At 44.2% G+C, this 21,081-nt stretch overlaps 1 protein-coding gene across 12 annotated transcripts in view; it reads left to right on the top strand.

Moving 5' to 3' along the window:
• Positions 1-21,081, top strand: part of Tacc1 (transforming acidic coiled-coil containing protein 1) — a 133,941-nt gene that overhangs the window by 47,677 nt on the left and 65,183 nt on the right. For 3 of the 12 annotated variants that reach the window (XM_074054620.1, XM_074054622.1, XM_074054621.1), the window contains exon 2: positions 16,865-16,980. The exons of 3 other annotated variants lie outside the window; for them this stretch is intronic. In XM_074054620.1, coding sequence (XP_073910721.1) covers positions 16,865-16,980 — 116 coding nt within the window. Of the gene's footprint in view, positions 1-15,426; positions 15,939-16,864; positions 16,981-21,081 lie in introns of those variants that run through there. 6 more of the 12 variants (XM_020164422.2, XM_020164420.2, XM_074054626.1 and 3 more) reach the window with 4 other exon arrangements.

Genomic DNA, 21,081 nt, shown 5'->3' with positions numbered 1-21,081 from the left:
AAAGGACATTTGCCACAGATCACTGTGTTGATATTCTCTTTTTCAGATAAGCAGATGAGTCTGAGACAATAAAGAATTGTCCAAGGGTCACTCAGGTACCAAAGTTGCACAACTCGGTTCACACTTCTTGTAGACTTTCTCCCTCACTCCCCTTGTTGCAGGATAAGTCTGCTTGCTATGTGTGATAGAACTACAGTGTCCCCCACAAATTCACCTCATTTTACAAGGTAACCTGAATTTCTTTTTTTTTTTTTTTTTAGTGCTGGGGATCAAATCTAGGCCGTTGCTTATGCCAGATAAGCACTGTGTCACTGAGCTGCACCTCCAGTCCTTGGCTTTTTGAGATAGGAGCTCAAGCCTCAAACTCATGATCTTCCTGCCTAGGGGGAGGGGAACTCAAGTTGGCCTCAAACTGTGGTTCTACTGATGTCTGCCTCCCTAGTAGCTGGGATTACAGGGGCGAGCCGCTTGGTGCAAGGTATTTTCAACAGATTGCCAACTGCCAGCTTTATAAGGTCTTGTTCCCACAAGCAGTGTTCACATGCCTCCTGTCATTACCCCAAACATTCCAAGGACAGCAAGGCCTTGCAAGCAAATCACCCCATGAGGAGACTACCCCTGCCCCCCCACAAATGGGAGCATGACCCCAGGATAGGAACTAAGGCTGCCCCCCTAAGCAGGAGCAATCATCTCTTGATGGGAACCAGATTGCACCCTCCAGTGATAATGGCAGAACCAGAATGGGATAATGACAAACAAGACCACACTTTGACCACCACTGTTTAAATATGCACATCTCTTACCCCTGCCCCAATTCTTCCTTTACTTAACCCTAAAGCTCCTATCAGTATCCTCAAGACAGAGCTGGGATGCTTTATCCCCATTACCCTTCCCATGTAACTATTGATTTAATTCATTTCCTGCCTTTTACCATTGGATTTCTGGGCTGAATGGTCAGCTCCAAATTATTGGAACTTTCTGAAGTCAGGCCTCCTGTGGCCTGGGACTCCAGTGACGGTCCTAATATTCACATTTTTAAACAACAGTATATGAGACAGTCTTTTCCCTAAGCTTTAATCGATAATGAGTTCAATCTTTTAAAATTTTGCCAAATGGGTGGAAATGATACTATCAATTAGTCCATTTTGAAACTGGAGTTTTCACACTCCTTGGCTTCCACACGTAAGGTCTGGCCTGTCACCTAATGGACCGAATAAAGAGACATGGTAAAGGGCAGATAAAGGAGGTTTATATTACATTGCCATGCACTTCAGTTTGTCTTCAGTCATGTTTCAGGTCACACAAGAGCTATGGGTTTAAAAAGACCTGGGACGGGGGGACAGAGGCGTGTATAATTATTAAACAGTTCTGGTCACAGGTGTGTTTTGGTGGGTCATTATCTCAGACCTTGTTTTTGGATGGGTCTGGAGAAGCTGTTACACTGTTCCTGGTGAGGTTCTGATGTTCCCTTGCTTTGGGGCAGTTTCCTCCATTCCTCCCTGTGAACATGATAAATTCTGCCCTTCCTGGAACCCAAGGATTGCACAGTGACTGCAGAGAGAATGGCTCAGAGCAAAGACAGCTACAAAGTGGAGAGATGCCACGCTTTTTCCTGCTTTTAGTTAATTGTGGGCCCAAGTAAAGAGTCAGTGCTTTCAGCAAAAGCAGTTAAAGTTCCTCTCACAGTTTGATTAGAATCCTTCAATTATTTATGAAGTCTGAGCATTTTCTGTTTATTGAACCACTGCCTGCCTTTCCTCCCCACTCCACCTCACCCCCTCCTCCTTTCTTCTTCTTTTTTTAATGAAATGCTTACGTCCTTTGCCTTAAATCAGTAGTAGTAAATGTGTAGTCCCCTGATCAGCAGGGAGCACATTAAGAACACAAATTCTTAAGGGGGGGGTTGCTTTGAATGGGAAGCTAGGGATTGGGTCCAGCCATCTGTGTTATAACAAGCCTTTGACGGGCCTCACGTCATTGTGCATCTCAGCCACACTGTGGCCCCTTACTCTACCTGGGAAACAGGTGTCCAACATCCAAAGTAGACATGAAAAGCGTTTTGACCAGCAGCAAATTCAGTATTTCCTCCTCAGCAGGGTATTTATGGGCGGAGCATAATAGTTTTCTATTTCTATCTATTTCTATAAGAAATAGAAACTTTTTTTTTTTTGGTGGGGCAGGGGTTTGAAATCAGTACTTCATGCTTACAAAGCAGGCTCTAAGCTTTCTACTGCTTTAGCCATGGCTCCAGTCCATTTTGCTGTGGTTAGTTTGTAGGTGGGGGGTCTTATGAACTATTTGTCCTGGCTGGCCTCAAACCTCTGTCCTCCCAAGTAGCTAGAATTATAAGTGCCTAGCACGAAAATCAATTCAATATTTTGGAGGTGGGTATATAGGTCAGTGATAAAGTACTTGCTAGCATGCTAAATGCATGCTAAGTAAATAAATAAATACAAATAAAAAATTATTGGATGATTGCTGGAAATTGTCCCTAACACCAGTTAGTGTTAAAGCCAAACAACAATAATTAATTTATAGAACACAGGTTAGTTATTTTATCTTTAGAACTGGGCAAGTGTTCATTTATTATATAGTCTTTCTGGACATATAAAGTCATATTGTTTCAAGGAAATCTCCCCAAAGAAGTTAATATCCATCATACAGTATCCAAATATAGCCCACTTGGGAGGTGAGGTGTGGCTCAAGCAGTAGAGTTCCTGCCTAACAAGCATGAGGTCCTGAGTTCAATCCCCAGTACTGCCACCCCTCCGACACACACAATCTGAATCTATCCTGCTTGGAAGAGTTGATCTTGAAGGGACCTAAGTATCAACTCCCCTCCCTGTCAGCTCTGTTGTCCATAACTGACATCTTTAAAGATGCAACTGCCCAATTTCCAGAAAGATAGTTCACAACTCCAGCCATGACAGCAGAGGGAAAGAGGACATCATTGAGGTAGCAGGCATGAGGCTTATGATTGGGAAGTTTTCTTCCTGAGGAAAGACACTGCTGAGATATAAGATGAATTAATGAAGGACCCTTCACAAAATCCTGTTGACCATGATGTGAAATGAAACTTAAGGCAGGTTCTTCCCAACCTCCATCCAAGGGAGCTTAGAGCTGAAATGCCCCAAAGGAGGTTTTATTTTTAAGGCGGAGTTGAGGCTACTGTAATAGCAACCCAGTGACACAGTAGTGCAAAAAATATATAGTAGATGAACTTTTCTTTCTCACAGAACAGTCCTCAGTGGCCATTAGTGCAGGGCTGTAGGCTACTTTGCTTCTGCAGTCAGCCTGGCTTGGGTTCTGCCAACCTTTCTCCCATGGGTGGTCCTCACCCACAGAGCAGTGGTCTGCTCACCTTCAGGAGAGGTGAGAGTATTTTTGTAAATACATCGCACCACATTTGCACTGATCACTTGCATTCACATCCCATGGGTCAGTCTCAGTCACGAGGACATGCCTAGTTGCTGGATAAGGCTGGATGGTCCTCTAACTGGATTGCCAAGTGGCCAACCAAAACTCGGGGTTCTTTTACCAGAAGAAAGAAAGAAATTATTGATGGAGCTGTTAGACCCTACCACCCTACCTAGGTTGTCTTCTACAGAATCAAAAGTGCATGTGCATTTAACCAAAAAACCCAGATTTAGTTGAATGACTTAAATAAAGGGAACTTTTAAAACTCAAAAAAAAAAAAAGTACATGTGCATAAGGAGCACAATGCTAAAGAAACATTATAGTGTTTCTTCTTTGTTCTCATAATTAAAATTGTGTGTGTGTGTGTGTGTGTGTGTGTGTGTGTGTTTACAACTGGTACAGAAGGAAAAGAGCCAGGGAGTGTGTTTCACAATCTGTGTAGGAGATATCTTTTGACAGTTTTATTGAGTTTCCAACAGTAAACATTTTTCATTTCCTTTGAGAATATGGAGGAGGTCAGTGTGACCCACCCCCAATAAATCAATATTTTCACTTACCAAGTTCAAGCCAGCTGGACCTCTCCTGAGCCACCATTCCTGAGCCACAGGGATGGCGCTCTTTTGTCCCATGATCAGAGTTGAATTTACCATGAAGCTAAAGCAGCTTAAACTTCAGGCCCCTTACTTGAGTGAGCTCTTTCTTAAGTCCCCAGTGGGGTCCTAACTATGTCCATGGGGTCCTTTTGCATTTTCATTTTTGTTTATTTTGTTGTGTTTTTTGAGCCAGAGTCTCACTAAGTAGCCTAGGCTGTCCTAGAACTCAAGATCCTCCTGCCTCAGCCTCCTGAGTGCTGGGATCACAGGTGTACACCACCATATCCTTTTTGTTTTTTGTTTTTTTTTAGTAGTACTGAAGCTGGAACCCAGAGCCTCAAGCGTGCTAGCCAAGTGCTCTGCCACTAAGCTATACTCTGAGCCTTGCATTTTTCTAAAAGAGAGTTGCCTGAATTCTAAAGCTTCCTTCTTCAGAAATTGGGCCTTGACAACCTGTTCCAGGTCTTCTTTCCCCATGGAGCCCACCATAGTTCCTACTTTTCTCCCCATAGGAAGAGGCCCTCATAGTTCAATTCAACTCATCAACATATTTCTCGGAAGAAACCATCCCAAAGAGAAGTAGACTGAGAGAGAGAGTACCCCAATGAGAGAGATGTTAAAAGTGATCCTTTTGCATATCCCACATAAAGTATATCTTTGATGCTCTGGTCCAATTTTGTGTGTCTTTGTGACTCTCATTTGTGTCAGTAGGTGTCCCTGGGAAAATCTTTTGTATGGTGCCTTGGCTCAACAAGCAAATGTTCCTTGGAATGGGGTTTTCACACTTTGGCCACCAGACAGTCGCTTAGTTGCAGGGCTGCCTCATATGACTGGCTTCCACTGGGCACTCAAAGAGCACACCTGCTTGGAGTGGTTGGTGAGGTTAATGCCTGCTTTCCTGCCTTTGCCATCCACTGCATATTGCCAAAGCATTCTTTTTTTGTGGTGCTGGAGCGCGAACCCAGAGCCTGGCACACGCCAGGCACGCACATCCCCAGCCTTTACAGCTTCCTTCCTACATTAACTTGTGGCAGGGCTGGGCTCTCATACAAGGACATCTTGGCTAGAATTTTCTTGTAACTGCATAGTCTTGTATTAGTTCCACTCTCAAATTCAAAAATTAATGTTTAATCATCCTAAAATACTGTTCCTGGAATGGAGCTTCACTGCATATGGGGAAGAGGAGGATAGAGACTGGTGCAAATACATACTTTCCATTTAATTCCAAGATGCTCGGGTTCTTCCGCTAAGCCCAGGCTGAACATGTAGCCAACTCTGTGTGTGTGTGTGTGTGTGTGTGTGTGTGTGTGTGTGTGTGTGTATGTGTGTGTGTTTTAGCCTCTGGGTTCAGTCTATATACACATACACGTACACACACACACACACACACACACACACCCCTACACACAAAGCCATAAAATAAGACTTTTGCCATTATAACTGTTCACTTCTCTGTTGGGGTCTGAATGATCTAACCTGTTTTCACTAGTTCCTAAGGTAATAATGAGAGATTAGGAATCAGCCGAGCAGGTAGGGAAAAAATTGAACAACTAATTGAGAGTCAGAAGAAAGGTAGTCAGAGAATGTTTTTCACTTCTGCCTTACCATAAAGCAGGGGTTACAGAACAGGGCAGCAAATCAGGATGACCTAAGGCTTACCTAGGCAGAAGGGAACACAAGGAGAAAAGCAGTTTGAGGACTATTCCCGGAGTTCCAAACCCCATTCACATGGCCATGAAAGAAGCCAATAAACCTGCATTAATTCAGTACCTAGTTAGCATAGGAAACTGGGTAACACCTTACCCACACTGCAAGTAAAATTCCCTAGACATCACAGAGTCATTGGCAACCACTGGGGACCCCTCCCTTCCTGGGAGCTTTCCTGCTTTCACTTAGTGAACTCTCCTACCTCTACATTCACCCTTCCTTGTCTCTGAAGTTCATTCTTCCTCTTCGTGAGACAAGAACCCAAAATGCTAAACACCTAAGCCAGCGGGGATGAGTGGAGGCTTTCTGTCCTGTACAAATCTCCGTCTCGATAACAGTACTAACCTTTGTTTTTCCCCAGACTGTGTTTGCTTTGTAATTTGAAGGCATGCAGTTAGATGTAGCCAAGTAAATTTGCATTCTTTATTTTGTGTATGGCTTATTAATTACTTCTGAGTTGGACCGTCATCCTTCCTCAAGATCCTTGACAGATTCTGTTGCTTCTAGATTGTTTTCTCCCCATGGCTTGATTTTTCTTATTTAGCCATCTAATCCATCTGGAATTTATCTTGGTGTATGCTCCGAGGTAAGGGCTTAACTTGCTTCCATTTCTCATTGCCAATCCATCTTTCTCCCCCCATTTCTTTCTATGTTGTAACGTCTTCTTTATCATATAATGCTTGTATCTGCGAGGGCTCTTTTCTGAGTCTCTGTTCTGATTTACAGAACAAGGATGTGTCTGTTTTGGCAGAAATGTGTTAATATCTTTACAGTGATATCACTTTTCTTAACTCTGTTGTTTTAAGAATCTAAAATATGCTTACCAGTTTATTTTTCCAGATTAATTTTTGAAAAATATTAACAAATTCTAAATAAAATCCCCTAGGAATTTTGACAGGAAATCAAATTAAATCAAACTGGATAATATGGCTGTATTTACCAACTTTGGATATCGTTGAATCTTTCCATTAATTCAGCTAGCCTTTTAGCTTATATGAGTGATATAAGTGATGTGTAATATTTGGATTAAAAAAATTTTAACACACAAAAAATGATAGATTCCTTCCCCCCACCATATACCACACCAGAGAAGTAAAAGAATAAGTTTTCTTTGACTTTCACAAACACATGTGTAATTTTATAATCAAAATATGATGGTTACATGTTTACTGTAAAGAGATAAGAGCCAGAATTTACAGGAGGCCACAGACTGTCGTGGAGTTTGCTCCTTAGTTTCCTGTTTATTTTAATCTCTTAGAAACGCAGGAAGATTTTTGTTCACAATAAATCCTTTCAAGTCTCCAGGGTAAGGATTACGAGGCGTGGCAGTCACAATTATTTTGGAAAGCCTTTTTTGGTTTTACTCCTTCTCCTGGGTGGACCTTCTCCCCACACCCCTCGGTAGTGCATCTCCACTGCCCTTTCCAGTGTCATCCCAATCTGCTGCCTTCTAACTCCTGAGTGACAACGTCTCATAAATCAAAAAAGGACATGTGGTGTGGGGAAGGCTAAGTAGATTTAAGAGGACAGTGAGTAGAATGTTTGATCTCAGGAGAGCTGGACCATATGATCAGTATTCTTCTAATCTTTGAGGTGGTACCATTCAGGAGACTTATTTTATTTTATTTAGAGAGTGGTGTAGAGAAGAGAATAAAATGGCTGCAGGAAAAGGAAAGTGATTCTATTTTGGTTTCCTAAATTCTTTAAGCCTTTTCAACTCAAGCCTTAGAGTCCACCCTCCCTCTAAACCATGTTTGTGACCATGTCTGTGAAGCAAGGCAGACATGGCATTTGGAGTAAGTTCCTTATTAGAAACTTTAGTTCATAAACAACTTAAAGAAGGTTTCACATGGTTTTCTTGTTTGAGGTATAGAGCCCTTGGAACGAGAGGACCCACTTTCTTCATGCATAATCTGCTCATCCCCCGCACCCCCCAAAAAAGGAAACTGTGTTCAATAGAAGAAAACAAAAGGTGCCAAACTAGTAAGATTAAGACAGTATTCCTGCTTATCAGGCTCTGTGAATGCAATAGTGGTGATTAGCAGGAAAGCCCATATCTACCTACTAGCAATCATTTACTGCCTTAAGTGGATCTTTGTTTGTTTTTGGTTCACTTGTTTCCAACTTTGGATTTGTGGTGGTTGGTAAGAAGACTTAGGCGTAATGTTTGGGTTATTTCTCTCCCTTAGAGTAAACAGACTGGCCTAACTTTTCTATGTCTTTGGCACTCAACAATGGTTTTTTAATACCCTTACGTCCCAGAAGAAGGAGTGAACTCTCTTATGAAGTCAATGAACATGTATATGATATGGGGTGAGGATGGGTGAGAGCATGATAGAAATGGCTCTTCACAGACACAAATTTAGTGTAAGCATCATAAAATCATGTGTTCTCTAGCTTCCCTGAAAGCTGACACAGTACAGTGCTGCTCTGTGGCTGTTCCACTGTAGGTCTGATCTGTAATTTAGGTTGAATGGCAACTTTCAGGGGAACTCAAGCTGTACTTTTGTGATAAGAATAGAGTAAGTAGATCAGGGCCAGGCATATGGTAATGCATGCCTAGAATCCCAGCACTTGGGACACCAAGGCGGGAGGATTAAGAGTTTATGATGTAAGGGGAGCAATGACAGAGGTGACTCCATATCGGATGAGCGAGACACTTTAGAAGCAGACATCTAAAGGGGAGTAGGAAACAATAGGTTTCTCAGAGAAATAACAAATCCCTTACCAAAATAACAAAATGCAGCTGCAAGATATAGTCCCAAGGCCAGGACAAGCTGACCAGATAAGGAAGGGGACTGGCAAGTGGCAGTATTCAGTGAGAAATTGACTGGGTACCAATCAATCTCAAATACAGTTTCTTTTTTTTTTTTTTTTCATTTTTCTTTTATTATTCATATGTGCATATAAGGCTTGGTTCATTTCTCCCCCCTGCCCCCACCCCCTCCCTTACCACCCACTCCACCCCCTCCCGCTCCCCCCCCTCAATACCCAGCAGAAACTATCAAATACAGTTTCAAGCTGGGTGCCGGTGGCTCACACCTATAATCCTAGCTACTCAGGAGGCAAAAATAAGGAGGATGGCAGTTCAAAGCCAACCCAGGCAAATAGTTCATGAGACCCTATCTCTAAAAACCCTTCACCAAAAAAAAAAAAGGCTGATGGAGTGGCTCAAGGTGAAGACCCTGAGTTCAAGCCCCAGTGCCACACACACACACACACACACACACACACACACAGACACAGACACACACACACACACACACACACAATACAGTTTCAAGGTAGAACAGTTAGACCTAAGCCATGCATGCTTTATATCACTCCTAAACTCCAGCTATACTATGGCTTAGCTCTTTTCACTAAGTCCCTCCTGTTATGGGAGCTTTGCTGTCCTTTCAATAAACTTTGTGCTTGTTTTACTTTTAACTCCTGGTCTGGCATCTTCAATCATTGACCACACCAGGACACGAATTTGGGATTAGCAATCCAGTATCAGTGAGTCCTGCCTGGGCTACATAGGGAGTCCCAGTCTCATAAACAGAAAAGTAAATAAATAAAATTAAATTTAAAAAATTTTAAATATAAAGTAAATGGGAGGGTGGATGCAACAAAAGTTATTCACCTGAACAAAGCCTGGAAAAGAATCTTTGAGCAGCCCCAGGTGGAGAGTTCGGCTATCTTTAATGGAGGCAGTCTGGCTCCTTGTGGATTTTTCTGGAGCTTGGAAGAAGTATGAACTGTGAACATAAGTCTGGCTTTCTTAAAAAAAAATAAGAAGGGGTTTCTCTTTACGATTTAATCTTCAACATACATGGATAGTGGAGGTTCCCTGATTTGGGTGTGTCTGGGTAGTGGAGGTGACACTAATTCTACAGGTGATGGCAACCTATGGATAAAGGATGATGAGAACAACATCTGATGGGTGAGGCTAAGACTGTAACATGAATATATTAAAATGCTGTCCAGACACCAGCACACTCCTGCCTGGCTAGAGCAGGTAGGATAGCCACAAGCCTGCTGTTGGCAACAGCAGTTACTGAATAGACCAAGGTATTCCTAGTTGTGACTTGGCAACCTGTCCAGGTAGGGAAGAAACTGACTAAGAACAGCTGATAGAATCATTATCTACAGAGTATCTGGGGGGTGCATTTTGCTTTCTTCCAATTTACAGTGTAAGGAACACTGGATTCCAGTCTGGCACTAATCTGCTGTGTGCCTTCAGGCAGGTAGTTTGCCTTTTCTCTTCCATTTATCTTACCACCAAATGAGAGTGATAAAACCTGCTGTGCCTACCTGAAAGATTATAAGGGCCAGATGAAATCATCTGACATAGTGAGATGGGCTTTCTTGATATAAGTATTGTGATTACATCTTACTTACCTTCTACACCTGAGTATTCAAAGAGAAAAAAGCTGAGTTGAGGGTATTAAGCGTGCTAAGAGGGGAGAGAACCTTCAGTGGTTAAGTTGTTGAAGCAACCACTCTAGAGAACGCCCCGCTGTCTTAGAAAACTCATCCAGTGGAGAGTAGGAGATGCTGTTGAGATCCCACTGAGGCGCCTAAACATCGTTGCCAGCTGCTATTTTCAGTTTCTAAGGGGCCTGTATCTTTTTCTAAGTGTTTCAAAATGGCCCAAGGATTTTGCTTATATTATTAATGTGGCATTTAATTTTACTTGAATTCTTTTGCGTATTTTGCTTATCAAATTCTTAGGTTGTTAGAAAATACAGGTAAGAACAGTGCATGGTGGTGCATGCCTGTAATCCCAGCACATGGGAGGTTGAGGCAGGAGAACCACAAATTCCAGGCCAGCCCTGGTTACATAAAGAATTCAAGGCCAGCCTGTGCAACTTAGTTAGACCCTGCTCAAACAAAAACTAAACAAAATCAAACAATCTCCTATAGATAGATAGAGTACATAGATGATAGGTAAATAGATTAGATAGATAAAGTTGCATGGCTTTTTCTGTGCTTCTGACCTTTCTGTTTTCTTAGAGTATTTAATCTCTGATTCCCACATGCCATGCTGGTCCTGCTGGTCTTCCTTGCCTCCTCTGTGCTCTCGATGCAATCTCATACCAAATGTCTTCTTGTTTCAGTGGTAGTCGGAAACAGGTTTTTTTGGTGGTGCTAGGGTTTGAACTCAGGGCTCACGCTTGCTAACCAGGCGTTCTACCACTTGAGACACTCCGCCAGCCCTAGGGTTTTTTTTTTTTAGCAGTAGTGGTTTTCTGTACCTTGCCTTCTAACAGTGTTCACCATGTGCTTGGATTGCTCATAGCTCTGATATGTACTGAACAAGCAGAATGAAAGAGGACACTAATTCAAATTCTGCCTGTGAGAGAAGCTGACTTTCTTTGCTAGGCCATTTGGGGAAGGGAACTCAGCAGTTTCACAAGTCTCCCAGTCTTGACTCCTTCCATCCAGCCACAAGTTGTTGCCAGAATGAGCTATCATCTTTCTAAATGGAAATATTGCTTACTTGCTTAAAACCCAATGTTTCCGTGGGCCAACAATGTGTGCACATGGCTTTGGGTTGCCTTGCAGGTTTACTAGGCTTAAAACAATTGAAATTAGGAAGAACATTTATTCTTTCTTTTTAATTACTTTAGAAAAAATTTCTGTGTTTCTTCTCTCCTCATCCAACCAATAGAACATTTGTGATACTGAAAGATATCTTAGAAAATCCAGGTTTTTGAGTTTGCAGGGAAGACTGTTAGATGGCAAAAGTGGACAGTAGGAACTGGGCAGGTCTGTCTCTAGCCATAGCTGCCACCCAGGCCTTTCCACTCCCCTCTGTCAGTTAAGTAGACACTTGTATTTGCTGCTTCCACTCCAGGAGCAAGTTCTACCTACTTAACAGGTGCACAGCTTCCTTTGCAGTGAGGTGCCTCTCCTCCTGCTCCATTCCCACAGGCATTCACACAGAAGCTATGCTTCTAGATGATCTTGCCTTGTTGGAAAAAAAAAAAAATCGGTGTGACGTTTGTTAAATGAAGACTTCCTTGAAGAAGGAACTAGTTGCCGGGCACTGGTGGCTCACACCTGAAATCCTAGCTACTCAAGAGGCAGCGATCAGGAGGATTGAGGTTCAAAGCCAGCCAGGGGAAAAAGTTCGAGCAAGACCCTATCTTGAAAAAAACTCATCACAAAAAAAAGCTGTTGGAGCAGCTCAAGGTATAGGCCTTGAGTTCAAACCCTAGTACCATTAAAAAAAAAAAAAAGAGACTGGGTTCAACTCCAAAGACCAGGACAAGTAGGGCTTTGTAGCCAGGGGTCTGTGAGGGTTGGTGGATAAAAGATTACTAGGAGGAAGCTTCAAGGGTAAAGGTGAATTCTGTCTAAACCCACTTGACAAGATTCTTGCTGAAGGCAGGCCAGGGAAGAGGACGGAGGGTGGGGATTCTCACTGAACTCACCCAGCAGGATTCTTGATAAAGCTGAACTCTAGGAGGACAGACACTGAAATTCAACATTGGGGCACACAGGGCTTAGTAGAGCCTATTTAGAGTTAGGTCAAGAAGAGTCTGTCAGCCTGCTTAAGTTTGCTTACTCATAGATTATTCAATCTTTATTAAGGAGACCCATGTTGCAGACTTCTTTTCAGCATCATTTAGCTGCAAGGTGTGTGCTTGGCCCTACCACTCCCAAGTTTCAAGGGAGTTAACTTTTTTTTTTTTTTTTTGGTGCTGGGGATTGAAGTTGGAACTTCACATATGCTAAGCACTTGTGCTACCACTAGCTACACCCCAGCCCCAGGAAGTTACAATCTAAATTATAACTTTTCATGGTGTATTGATGCAAAACTTATGGGCAGGCCCAGAAGCAGAGGAAGAAAGAGAACAGATGAGGCCCTTCTGTCCTTAAGATCATTTCCAAAACAAATACATTTCATCTGGTTATTTGGTTATGTATTTGAAGACATTCTGCTCAGTAAAACTGAGGAGGCAGCAGCAAAATTATGGTTCACCTTGTTAGGATAGCTGTTGTCAAACACTGCCCATTCTTTTCCAGAATTATAGGAAAGCTGATGTATCAGTTAGCCTCATTACTCTACTTGCAGAAAGTAAAATGAACTTAGGCTTTGGAGTAAGGGTCTTGCTCCATTGCTGGTCTTACTAAGCACCTGTGGACTGATTTTTAGGTGGGCTATTAGCTTCTCTAGTTTGAAGATGTTGCTGCACAGGTTAAGCTCTATCATATTGGAGCCATACACTGGATCTGCTTCTGTTCTTTGCTCGTTCAAGACTTGGTTTCCCCAGGAGCCAGGCTTTAGGAATTGATGTCACCCTAGCCAAACTCAAAAGGACTAAACTAAAATATTTTTAAATTTTTTTCACATTTACTAAATGCCTATTGAATGTGTGGCCTCGCCCTAATCTCTGGGGAGACAAAAGTGCATCATAAATATGTCATGGTTCCTGACCTTTAGAAACTTATGGTTCAGAAGTGGGACAGATATGAGAATAAATATGTTACATACACCAGACTCAGTGTAGAGGGACAGTACACGCTTGCTGGCCTGAAACAGTTCTGCATTACTATTAAAAATGCTTTCTTAGCCGGGTGCTGGTGACTCACACCTGTATTCTTAGCTACTCAGGAGGCAGAGATCAAGAGGATGGAGGTTCGAAGCCAGTCCAGGCGAATAGTTCGAGAGACCCTATCTCAAAAGTACCCAACACGAAAAAGGGCTGGTGGAGTGGCTCAGGTGTAGGCCCTGAGTTCAAGCCCCAGTACCGCAAAAAGACAAAAGAACCCCAAAACATTCCCTTTCACTTTCAGTACAGTAAGAATGTACGAATGTTTGGGGGTAGAGAAAGGATAGAAAGCAAAAGAACCCAGCCTGCCTTCCCAGAGCAGACCCTTGAACTAGGTGATAACCGAAAATCTGAGCAGCCAAAGCCTGGGAGCTTGGGGTGATTGGCGAAGGGTGAGGTCTGCAGGCGAAGGGATGCAGATTGTTCTAGAAGCAAGTGCAATTAGTTGGCTTAAATTAGGTATTGGTTTCTAGAATTACCTGTGACAACAACTCCTAAAGAACATTTACTAAACGTACAGTTCTCCAGATGCTGCTGGATCCCAGGGCCTTGTGTATACTACACAAGCAATCACTCTATCTGTGAGGTCCCAGCCTGTATTTGTTGGTTGTTTTGTTTTGGTGGGACTGGGGTTTGAACTCAAGGCTTCACACTTGCCAAGTGGGAGCTCTAAGGCTTGAGCCACATCTCCAGACCATTTTGCTCTGATTGTTTTGGAGATGGGAGTCTTGCAAACTGTGATCTCAAACCAGGATCCTCCCTATCTCAGTCTCCCAAGTAGCTAGGATTACAGGTGTGAGCCATGGGTGCCCAGCTGGATTTGTGGTTTTTAAGTTCTTCCAACAAACAGTTGGATAGTGTGGGCATATTTGGTGTGGATCCAGAACAAAACGACTCCTGCCTACTTGTAATTCCTGGAACACTTCAGACAGTTGTATTTATCTCTGGGAAGAAGCTGGAATTAATTCTGAAGCATCAGAACACTCCATCCCTTTTTTTTTTTTCAGATAAATTGCTGCCCTTCCTTTATGGTAGGATACCTGCCAAGCCTTATCTTGTATTTTTGGTCTTGTTTTTGTTATTGAATGTGTAAAATACTCATGATTCATCAGCAATATACGTGCCAACCCCTTTCAAGGGAGATCATCAATCTCTTACAAGTTTCAGCCTGACCTTGTCCCCAAATTTTGGAACTGCTCTCTGTGTGGGAACTGCGGACTTCTCACAGATTCTCTGCAATTCTGGAAAATGATCACAGTACAAGGAACACCTTATCCAGGAGAGGAGCTCCTGGGGTTTGAGGCAGCTGATTCGCTCAGAGGAGGACGCACTGGGGGTTTGAGAGGATCAATTCCCAAATGGAATCCGTCGGTGGAAAATGAGGAAAAGCTGCTATTTTCCCCCTTGCTTTCAAACATAGATGGTTCACTTGGAAGGCTGCTGTCACCAGGCTTGTTGGCTTACTACTGAAGAAGCAAACGATAGGAATCAAAGACTTAGAAGTTTTGTAAAGAAAGCCTCAATGTTATGAAAAGAAAGGAGTCTGGGAAACCGCTCAGGCGGTAATGTCACAGGGTAATTTTGCATCCTCTACCCATGACCTGGCCACTTTAGAGCGTCCACGAGGGAGGGGCAGGGCATCTTAAATTCTTGTCCTTGGTCACTCTTATGGCATCGCTGAGGGTCTCTCAAATCCTGGGAGTGACAGAGATGAAGACGAACAGGCTGAAATCTTCCAGCTGTCAGTATCTGGGAGGGGGAAAACAATTCACAGCCGGGTCCATTTTTTCTTTTTTTTTTAAAATAAGGGGCTTAACTTCTGTGCGGTGCAATGTCACCTCACGCCATTGAGTCTAGTAGCAGATAAAAACATAAAAAGGAAGGGAGGAAAAGCGCAGCATGCACGGACTCAGAAAATAGATCTGGGTTGCTCGTGGGACGGCAGGAGCTGCCACGGTGCCAGGGTCCTCCGCGCGCGGCCGGCGGCGCTGCCTGGAAGCCCCCTTCCCGCAGTCGGGGCGCTACCAGCGCGGCGCCGCGGGGGGGGGGAACCGGCGCGCGCACGCACAGACTTCAAAGGCCCGGCGCGGCCGCCGCCCCCACCCGCGCGGCGCGAGTAGTACGGTCCGAGGGGGCGGCTCCTGGGGCGCGGCTCCGCGGCAGCTGATGCGCGCCCCGCGGCCCGAAGGCGGGAGCGAGACCCCGAGACCCGAGCCGCTGGGCGCCGCGGGCGGCCCCTCAGGAGGCTGGGAGAGACATCTTCGCGGCGAGGGAGCCTGGTGCGGACGCGACGCGCCGCGGCGCTCGGAGGAGGGCGCCGGGAAGCGGCACTACTGCTGCCGGCGAGAGGAAGCGCTCCACCCGGCCCCCGACGGCGCTCGTTGAGCCACATCCGCGCCTCGGCTGGCGACGCGTACAGGCGCCTGTCACCGGGTCCCTCCATTTTGAAAAGGAAAAAAGGCTCTCCCCCCATCCCTGCCCTGCCCCTAGGAGCTGGAGCCGCGGGAGCCGCGCTCATGGCGTTCAGCCCGTGGCAGATCCTGTCCCCCGTGCAGTGGGCGAAGTGGACGTGGTCCGCGGTGCGCGGCGGGGGCGGCGGAGAGGACGAGGCCGGAGGGCCCGAGGGCGACCCCGAGGAGGAGGACTCGCAAGCCGAGACCAAATCCTTGAGTTTCAGGCAAGTACACAGCATCCCTGCCGAGATGCAGACGTGCTGCCATCCCCCATCGCTCCCCCGTGTGCGTGCGTGTGACCGCCCACCCGCGTAACCGCGTTCGTGGCCATGCTGCGTCCCTGCCTGCAACCTGGTCCCTGCTGTGCATTCATTCCAAAGTTGGGGACGGTCGCTGTCGTCCTCGGTTCAGTGTGACCCTTCTGGACCTTGTCCAGAATCTGCAGTCTGCGGATCCCCGTTTGCCTCCCTCGGTCACTTCCCCCACCCCCAGCCCGACACAGACACACACATGGATAGTGTCATTGATCACACCAGGTGGAACTTAGAGCTTTTGCATGGGGAAGAGCCGCTGCCTGGCCCTCCCAGGGCCCCACTGTGTCCCCAAACTGTAAGCATGGTAAAGATGTCGCGTGATGACAGGTCCCTGGCAGCTGGTGAGAAATGGTGGTCTCTGCTGAGCTGTCACCCGTGTGATTGCGGAAGGCAGGTGTCGTCTTAGACTCCAGACGACAGGCGTTCCAGACAGGTAGAGGCCTACCAAGGCAAGAGGCATGGCTAGAATTGGCTTCATTTTGGGCTGGAGGCTGTATTAATTTTTTAAGCATCTGGAAGAAGGGCTTGTGAGAAAAGGAGTCGGTTGGAAAGCGCTTTTTTCGGGCGTGAAAGGGAAAGATGACCTCAAAAATAAATGGTGCAGGAGCAAAGCTCCAGAGGATGGAGGAAATTTCAGGGGGACAGGATGCCAGACCAAGAAACCCAGGAGGGCACCGCTGAAAGACCGCAGCAGCCTCCGCAGGCCAGCCCATACTGAGAATCAGTTGGTTGTAAAGTTAGAAATGCCGGACTTGAACTTTTGTGGCTATGTTAATTTTAATGGGTCTCGGAAATACCGTTGAAAGTGGTAATTCCTCATTTTTCCCCCTTGGCAGCTCGGATTCTGAAGGTAATTTTGAGACCCCTGAAGCTGAAACTCCGATCACATCACCTCTCAAGGAATCCTGTAATTCTTCACTAGGATTGGCAGGACCTGGGTCCAAAACCCAAGGTAAATAAAAACTGTCGTTTTCTGCCTCTTCCGTTTTAAAGCTTTTAGAAAATGTATATGAAAGAAGGGGGAAAAAAGGTAGTAATTTAGGACCACTTAAAGGGAGTTGGATTGTTTCCTTGCCCAGAAAGAGCTGTTTTAAAGCTCCTGCCTTTAGTTGGAAGGGTCTTGGTTTTTGTTTCATTTTCTTTCTCTTTGCAAAACAAAACATTTTGGTCATTTGGTAATCAGAAGCTTTCTTTACTCCCTGGGCATTTGCAGCATGAGATTATCATTAGCAAGCATTCCTGTTGGGCCATCCTCAGCCCTTCAAAAGTAAAAATGTTTGCAGTAATGCAGTGGTAGGGGTATGTTTAGATTTGGCTTCACAAATTCCTCAGGCTCAGTTGGTTTCTACCAGGGTGTGGCTAGACACAAAAATTATAGGTAAAAGTTTTTTTTTTTTAATTTTTGGTTAGGAATCTAAGAGGTTATTCCAAAATTGCTTACCTTTCCATTTTCTGTGCAAGAATGTGGTAATCCTTTGCATCTAAAAACCACACACACATATTCTCTTCTAGCCTCACAGTCCAACCTTGAACCTGCCCTTCATCTACAGAAGCATCTGCCACTTATTTAGTAGGAACTTTTTGTGACACACAGACGATTTTGGGTAAAATTTTACCTGTCTTAATATAAATCCATTCGCCCATTCAGTAAATAAAGTGCACTGTGATGCAGCAGCCATTTTGGAGGGAGATGCACCTTTTAAAGGTTAGGCAAAAATATATATGTCAGCTTGTGTTAAGTACTACGGAGGATGGTAAGCAGGGAAAGAGGTGGGGCTAGCAAATGCTGAAGTGTGTGTTGGGGTGGGGGAAGTGTACTAATAAGGTGACTTGAGCAGAGAGAGACCTGACAGGAGGACTGGGGAAAGAAGACTTGTAGATTCCTGGGAGAAGAATGCCTCCAGCATAGGGAACAGCATCTGCAAAGGTGTGAGACAGGACCAAGCGCTGGGGTAGAAAGGTTTTCTTTCTCTCTTATTCTCTCTCTCTCTCCTTCCTTCCTTCCTTTTTGGTGGTACTGGGGTTTGAACCCAAGGCTCCACACTTGCTAGGTAGGTGTTTCACCACTTGAACCATACTCCCAGCTTTTTTTGGCTTTATTTTTCAGCTAGGGTCTCAATTTTCTGTTTTGCTGGTATCACAGCCATGCACTGCCACATCTGGATTATGTGTTGAAATGGAGTTTCACTAACTTTTTACCTGGGCTGACCTGGCCTCAGAAGGTGATCCTCCCTATCTCCACTGCTTCCTGAGTAGGTGGAATTATAGGTGTGTGAGCCACTATACCCAACCTAACATTTCTTCTTCTTCCTTTTTTTTTTTTTAATTTTGAAACTTTTTAAAGCACTTCCTAGCCTAACATTTCTGAGCAAAACTCAATTCAACCCATGACAGGACTTTGAGCAGAACTATGCTTTGACTTTTTTGTTTTGTTTGCTTTTGGGATAGGGTCTCCCTGTACAACCCAGGCTGATTTGGAACTCAGGATCCTCTTGCCCCTTCCTCTTCAGTGCTGAGATTGACTTTCTTTTTGCAAGGCTCTCTGGCTGCTACATAGAATGGGATTCTGAGTAGATCCCCTTACAGGGCAGATAGAACCAGCTTTCATTTATCTATAGTTACCTAATTTTTGAACTGATTATGATTCCTCAGATCCACAGTTAATGTATCCTACTGTTTAGTAACTTCTTCACAAAGTAGTCTAGGGAAGTTCAAGTCACCTGGTAATAAAGTTGTAAAAGAGCTAGAATTGGTAAAATCACATCAGCTTTTTTGCGATTTGCTCTTGCTTGAAATTGAGAACGCTGTTCTGTGTCTCCCTGCTGAGAATCCAGCAATACTTCCAACCTTGGGTCTATGCAGGAATCACTTTGGGACAGACAGGTTGATATATTGAAGTGCTCGTGTGTGGCACAAAGCTGGGTGGCACTCTTGGTGATGAAGATGCCACTTGTTCCCATAGCTTCTCTTTTCTTCTAACAAGATTGGCAGATCAGAGGGAGAGTTAGAAGCTTGAAAGAACTGTTTTGTGGCCTGCTCATCAAATTTAAATAAAGCCCATAAGACACATGTTAAATAGCTGTTTGAAAGCCTCTTTGAATTACCCTCTGCTTGGGCGGCCCTTCCTCATCATTCTTTCAGCTGCTGAACTGATTCATCCTGCCAGATTCTTTGCCAAATGAATAGAAGCCTGGATGGACCAGGCCCCCAAATCCACAGAGACCCAATTGTTTGGTTCTACCAGTACCAGTGACTCTCACACTCTCATTTTCATTCTGTCAAAAAAGAAAACTTTCCCTGAATGTTTTCCTTTTAGAGAGTCTTGGATCAGAAACCCTCTGAGGGGTAATTCATGACAGCAGACTATAATTGTGGCGGTGGAGGTTGGTGGTGTACAGTCTAGGAAATAATCCTACGTATTATGAAATCTCTCATTTTAAGGTATTTGAACAATGGGATGATTACTCATCAGCCTGTACTGTCCTGCCATTAAGGGCTCTATACAGAGTCTGGAGCTGGTCCAGAGTCTTGCAGATTGCCTGGTCACACATACAAAGAAAATATGAAAATATACTGAAGCACCAGGCTGATGGGGGATAATTTCAGAGTGCAGAAATTCCTTAAAAGTCATTTCACATCCAAGTTTAATTTCAGGGACTGGATGGTTTACTTTCCCCACCCCCCAATTTTTTGTTGTTGTTGTTCCTGATAAATCTTTCATATATCTGTGGTTCAAGGACATAGTTGAATAGTAAGTGTAGACTATGTAAGACTATCTTCTGGAGAAACAATTTATGAGTTGCTACTCAGGAGTTGGCATTAATATTTGTAGTGACCCTGGCTTCCTGGTATACAGTAGCCCTCAAATGTGTGGGCTGTGTCCCATATACCATATCCATGAATGGTATGCCAGCTTCCATAATTCTTTCAACTCAGGGAAGCCTATGACTTTTTTTTTTTTTAATTAGAACTGTTTAAGGAACTTAAAGTATCTAAACTCTGTACTGGCTTCTTCTAAGACAGGAATTAAACAATGGATAAGATTTTGGAATTTTTTTTAAACTACAAACAGAAGCTGGTTCCTGATTACCTAGTAAAATAAAAACTCAAGCCAAAGAAATTTCTTTCTTTCTTTTTTTTTTTTGCGGTACTGGGGCTTGAACTCAGGGCCTTATGCTTTCTAGGCAGGCATTCTACCATTTGAGCAACTCCACCAACCCAGAAATTTCTTGAAAATACTAGACTGATGGCTATAAAGCTTGAGCTATTAGTTCTGTATTTGCTGTCTGTCTTCCTTCTCCCTCAAAGGTGTGTAAGCTTCTGCATTTTTTTTTTTTTTTTTTTTTTGGTGGTTCTGGGGATTTGAACTGGCAGGCACTATACTGCTTGAGCCACACCTCCAGTCCATTTTGCTCTGGCTATTTTGGAGATGGGGGTATTGCAGTCTGTCTGCCCAGGCTGGCCTTGAACTGCGGTCCTTCTGATCTCAGCCTCCCGATAGCTAGGCTTACAGGCGTGAGCCATCGGTGCCAGCTTAAGCTTCTGCTTTTGCATTGTTTTGTTTCTTGGCTGGAAAATCTGTCAGTGAGGAGACATCCCCTAGAAAAGAACTTTTGAGGGATACATGTCCTTTATTATTATTTCCTCTTTATTTGGAGATGGTGGTGCTTATGGATGACTTAGGGGCTGTGATTTTAGCCTATAGTAGATGTTTGCCAGTTGAGCTCCCTCTCCCCTACCTTCCTCACATGCCCTGCTTCCACACCTTTATTTATAGGTTGTTACCTCTTTTTAAGAAAGAGAGTCTTTGTTTTTTTTGGCAGCACAGGGGTTTGAACTCAGGGCTCAGGACCTCATGCTTGCTAGGCAGGCTTTCTACCACTTGAGCACTCTAACAGCACTTTTTTTGTGATTTTTTTTTTTTTTTCCCAGATAGGGTCTTATGAACTATTTGCCAGGGGCTGGCTTCAAACCTCAGTTCTCCTGATCTCTGACTTCTGAGTAGCTAGGATTGTAGGTGTGAGCCATCAGCCCCCAAGAAGAAAGAGAATCT

The sequence above is a fragment of the Castor canadensis genome, chromosome 14 (assembly GCF_047511655.1).
Source record: "Castor canadensis chromosome 14, mCasCan1.hap1v2, whole genome shotgun sequence".
In the NCBI taxonomy this organism is placed as follows: Eukaryota; Metazoa; Chordata; class Mammalia; order Rodentia; family Castoridae; genus Castor; species Castor canadensis.
Note: the sequence above shows the minus strand (reverse complement) of the source record. Positions and strands in the feature narration are given on the sequence as shown.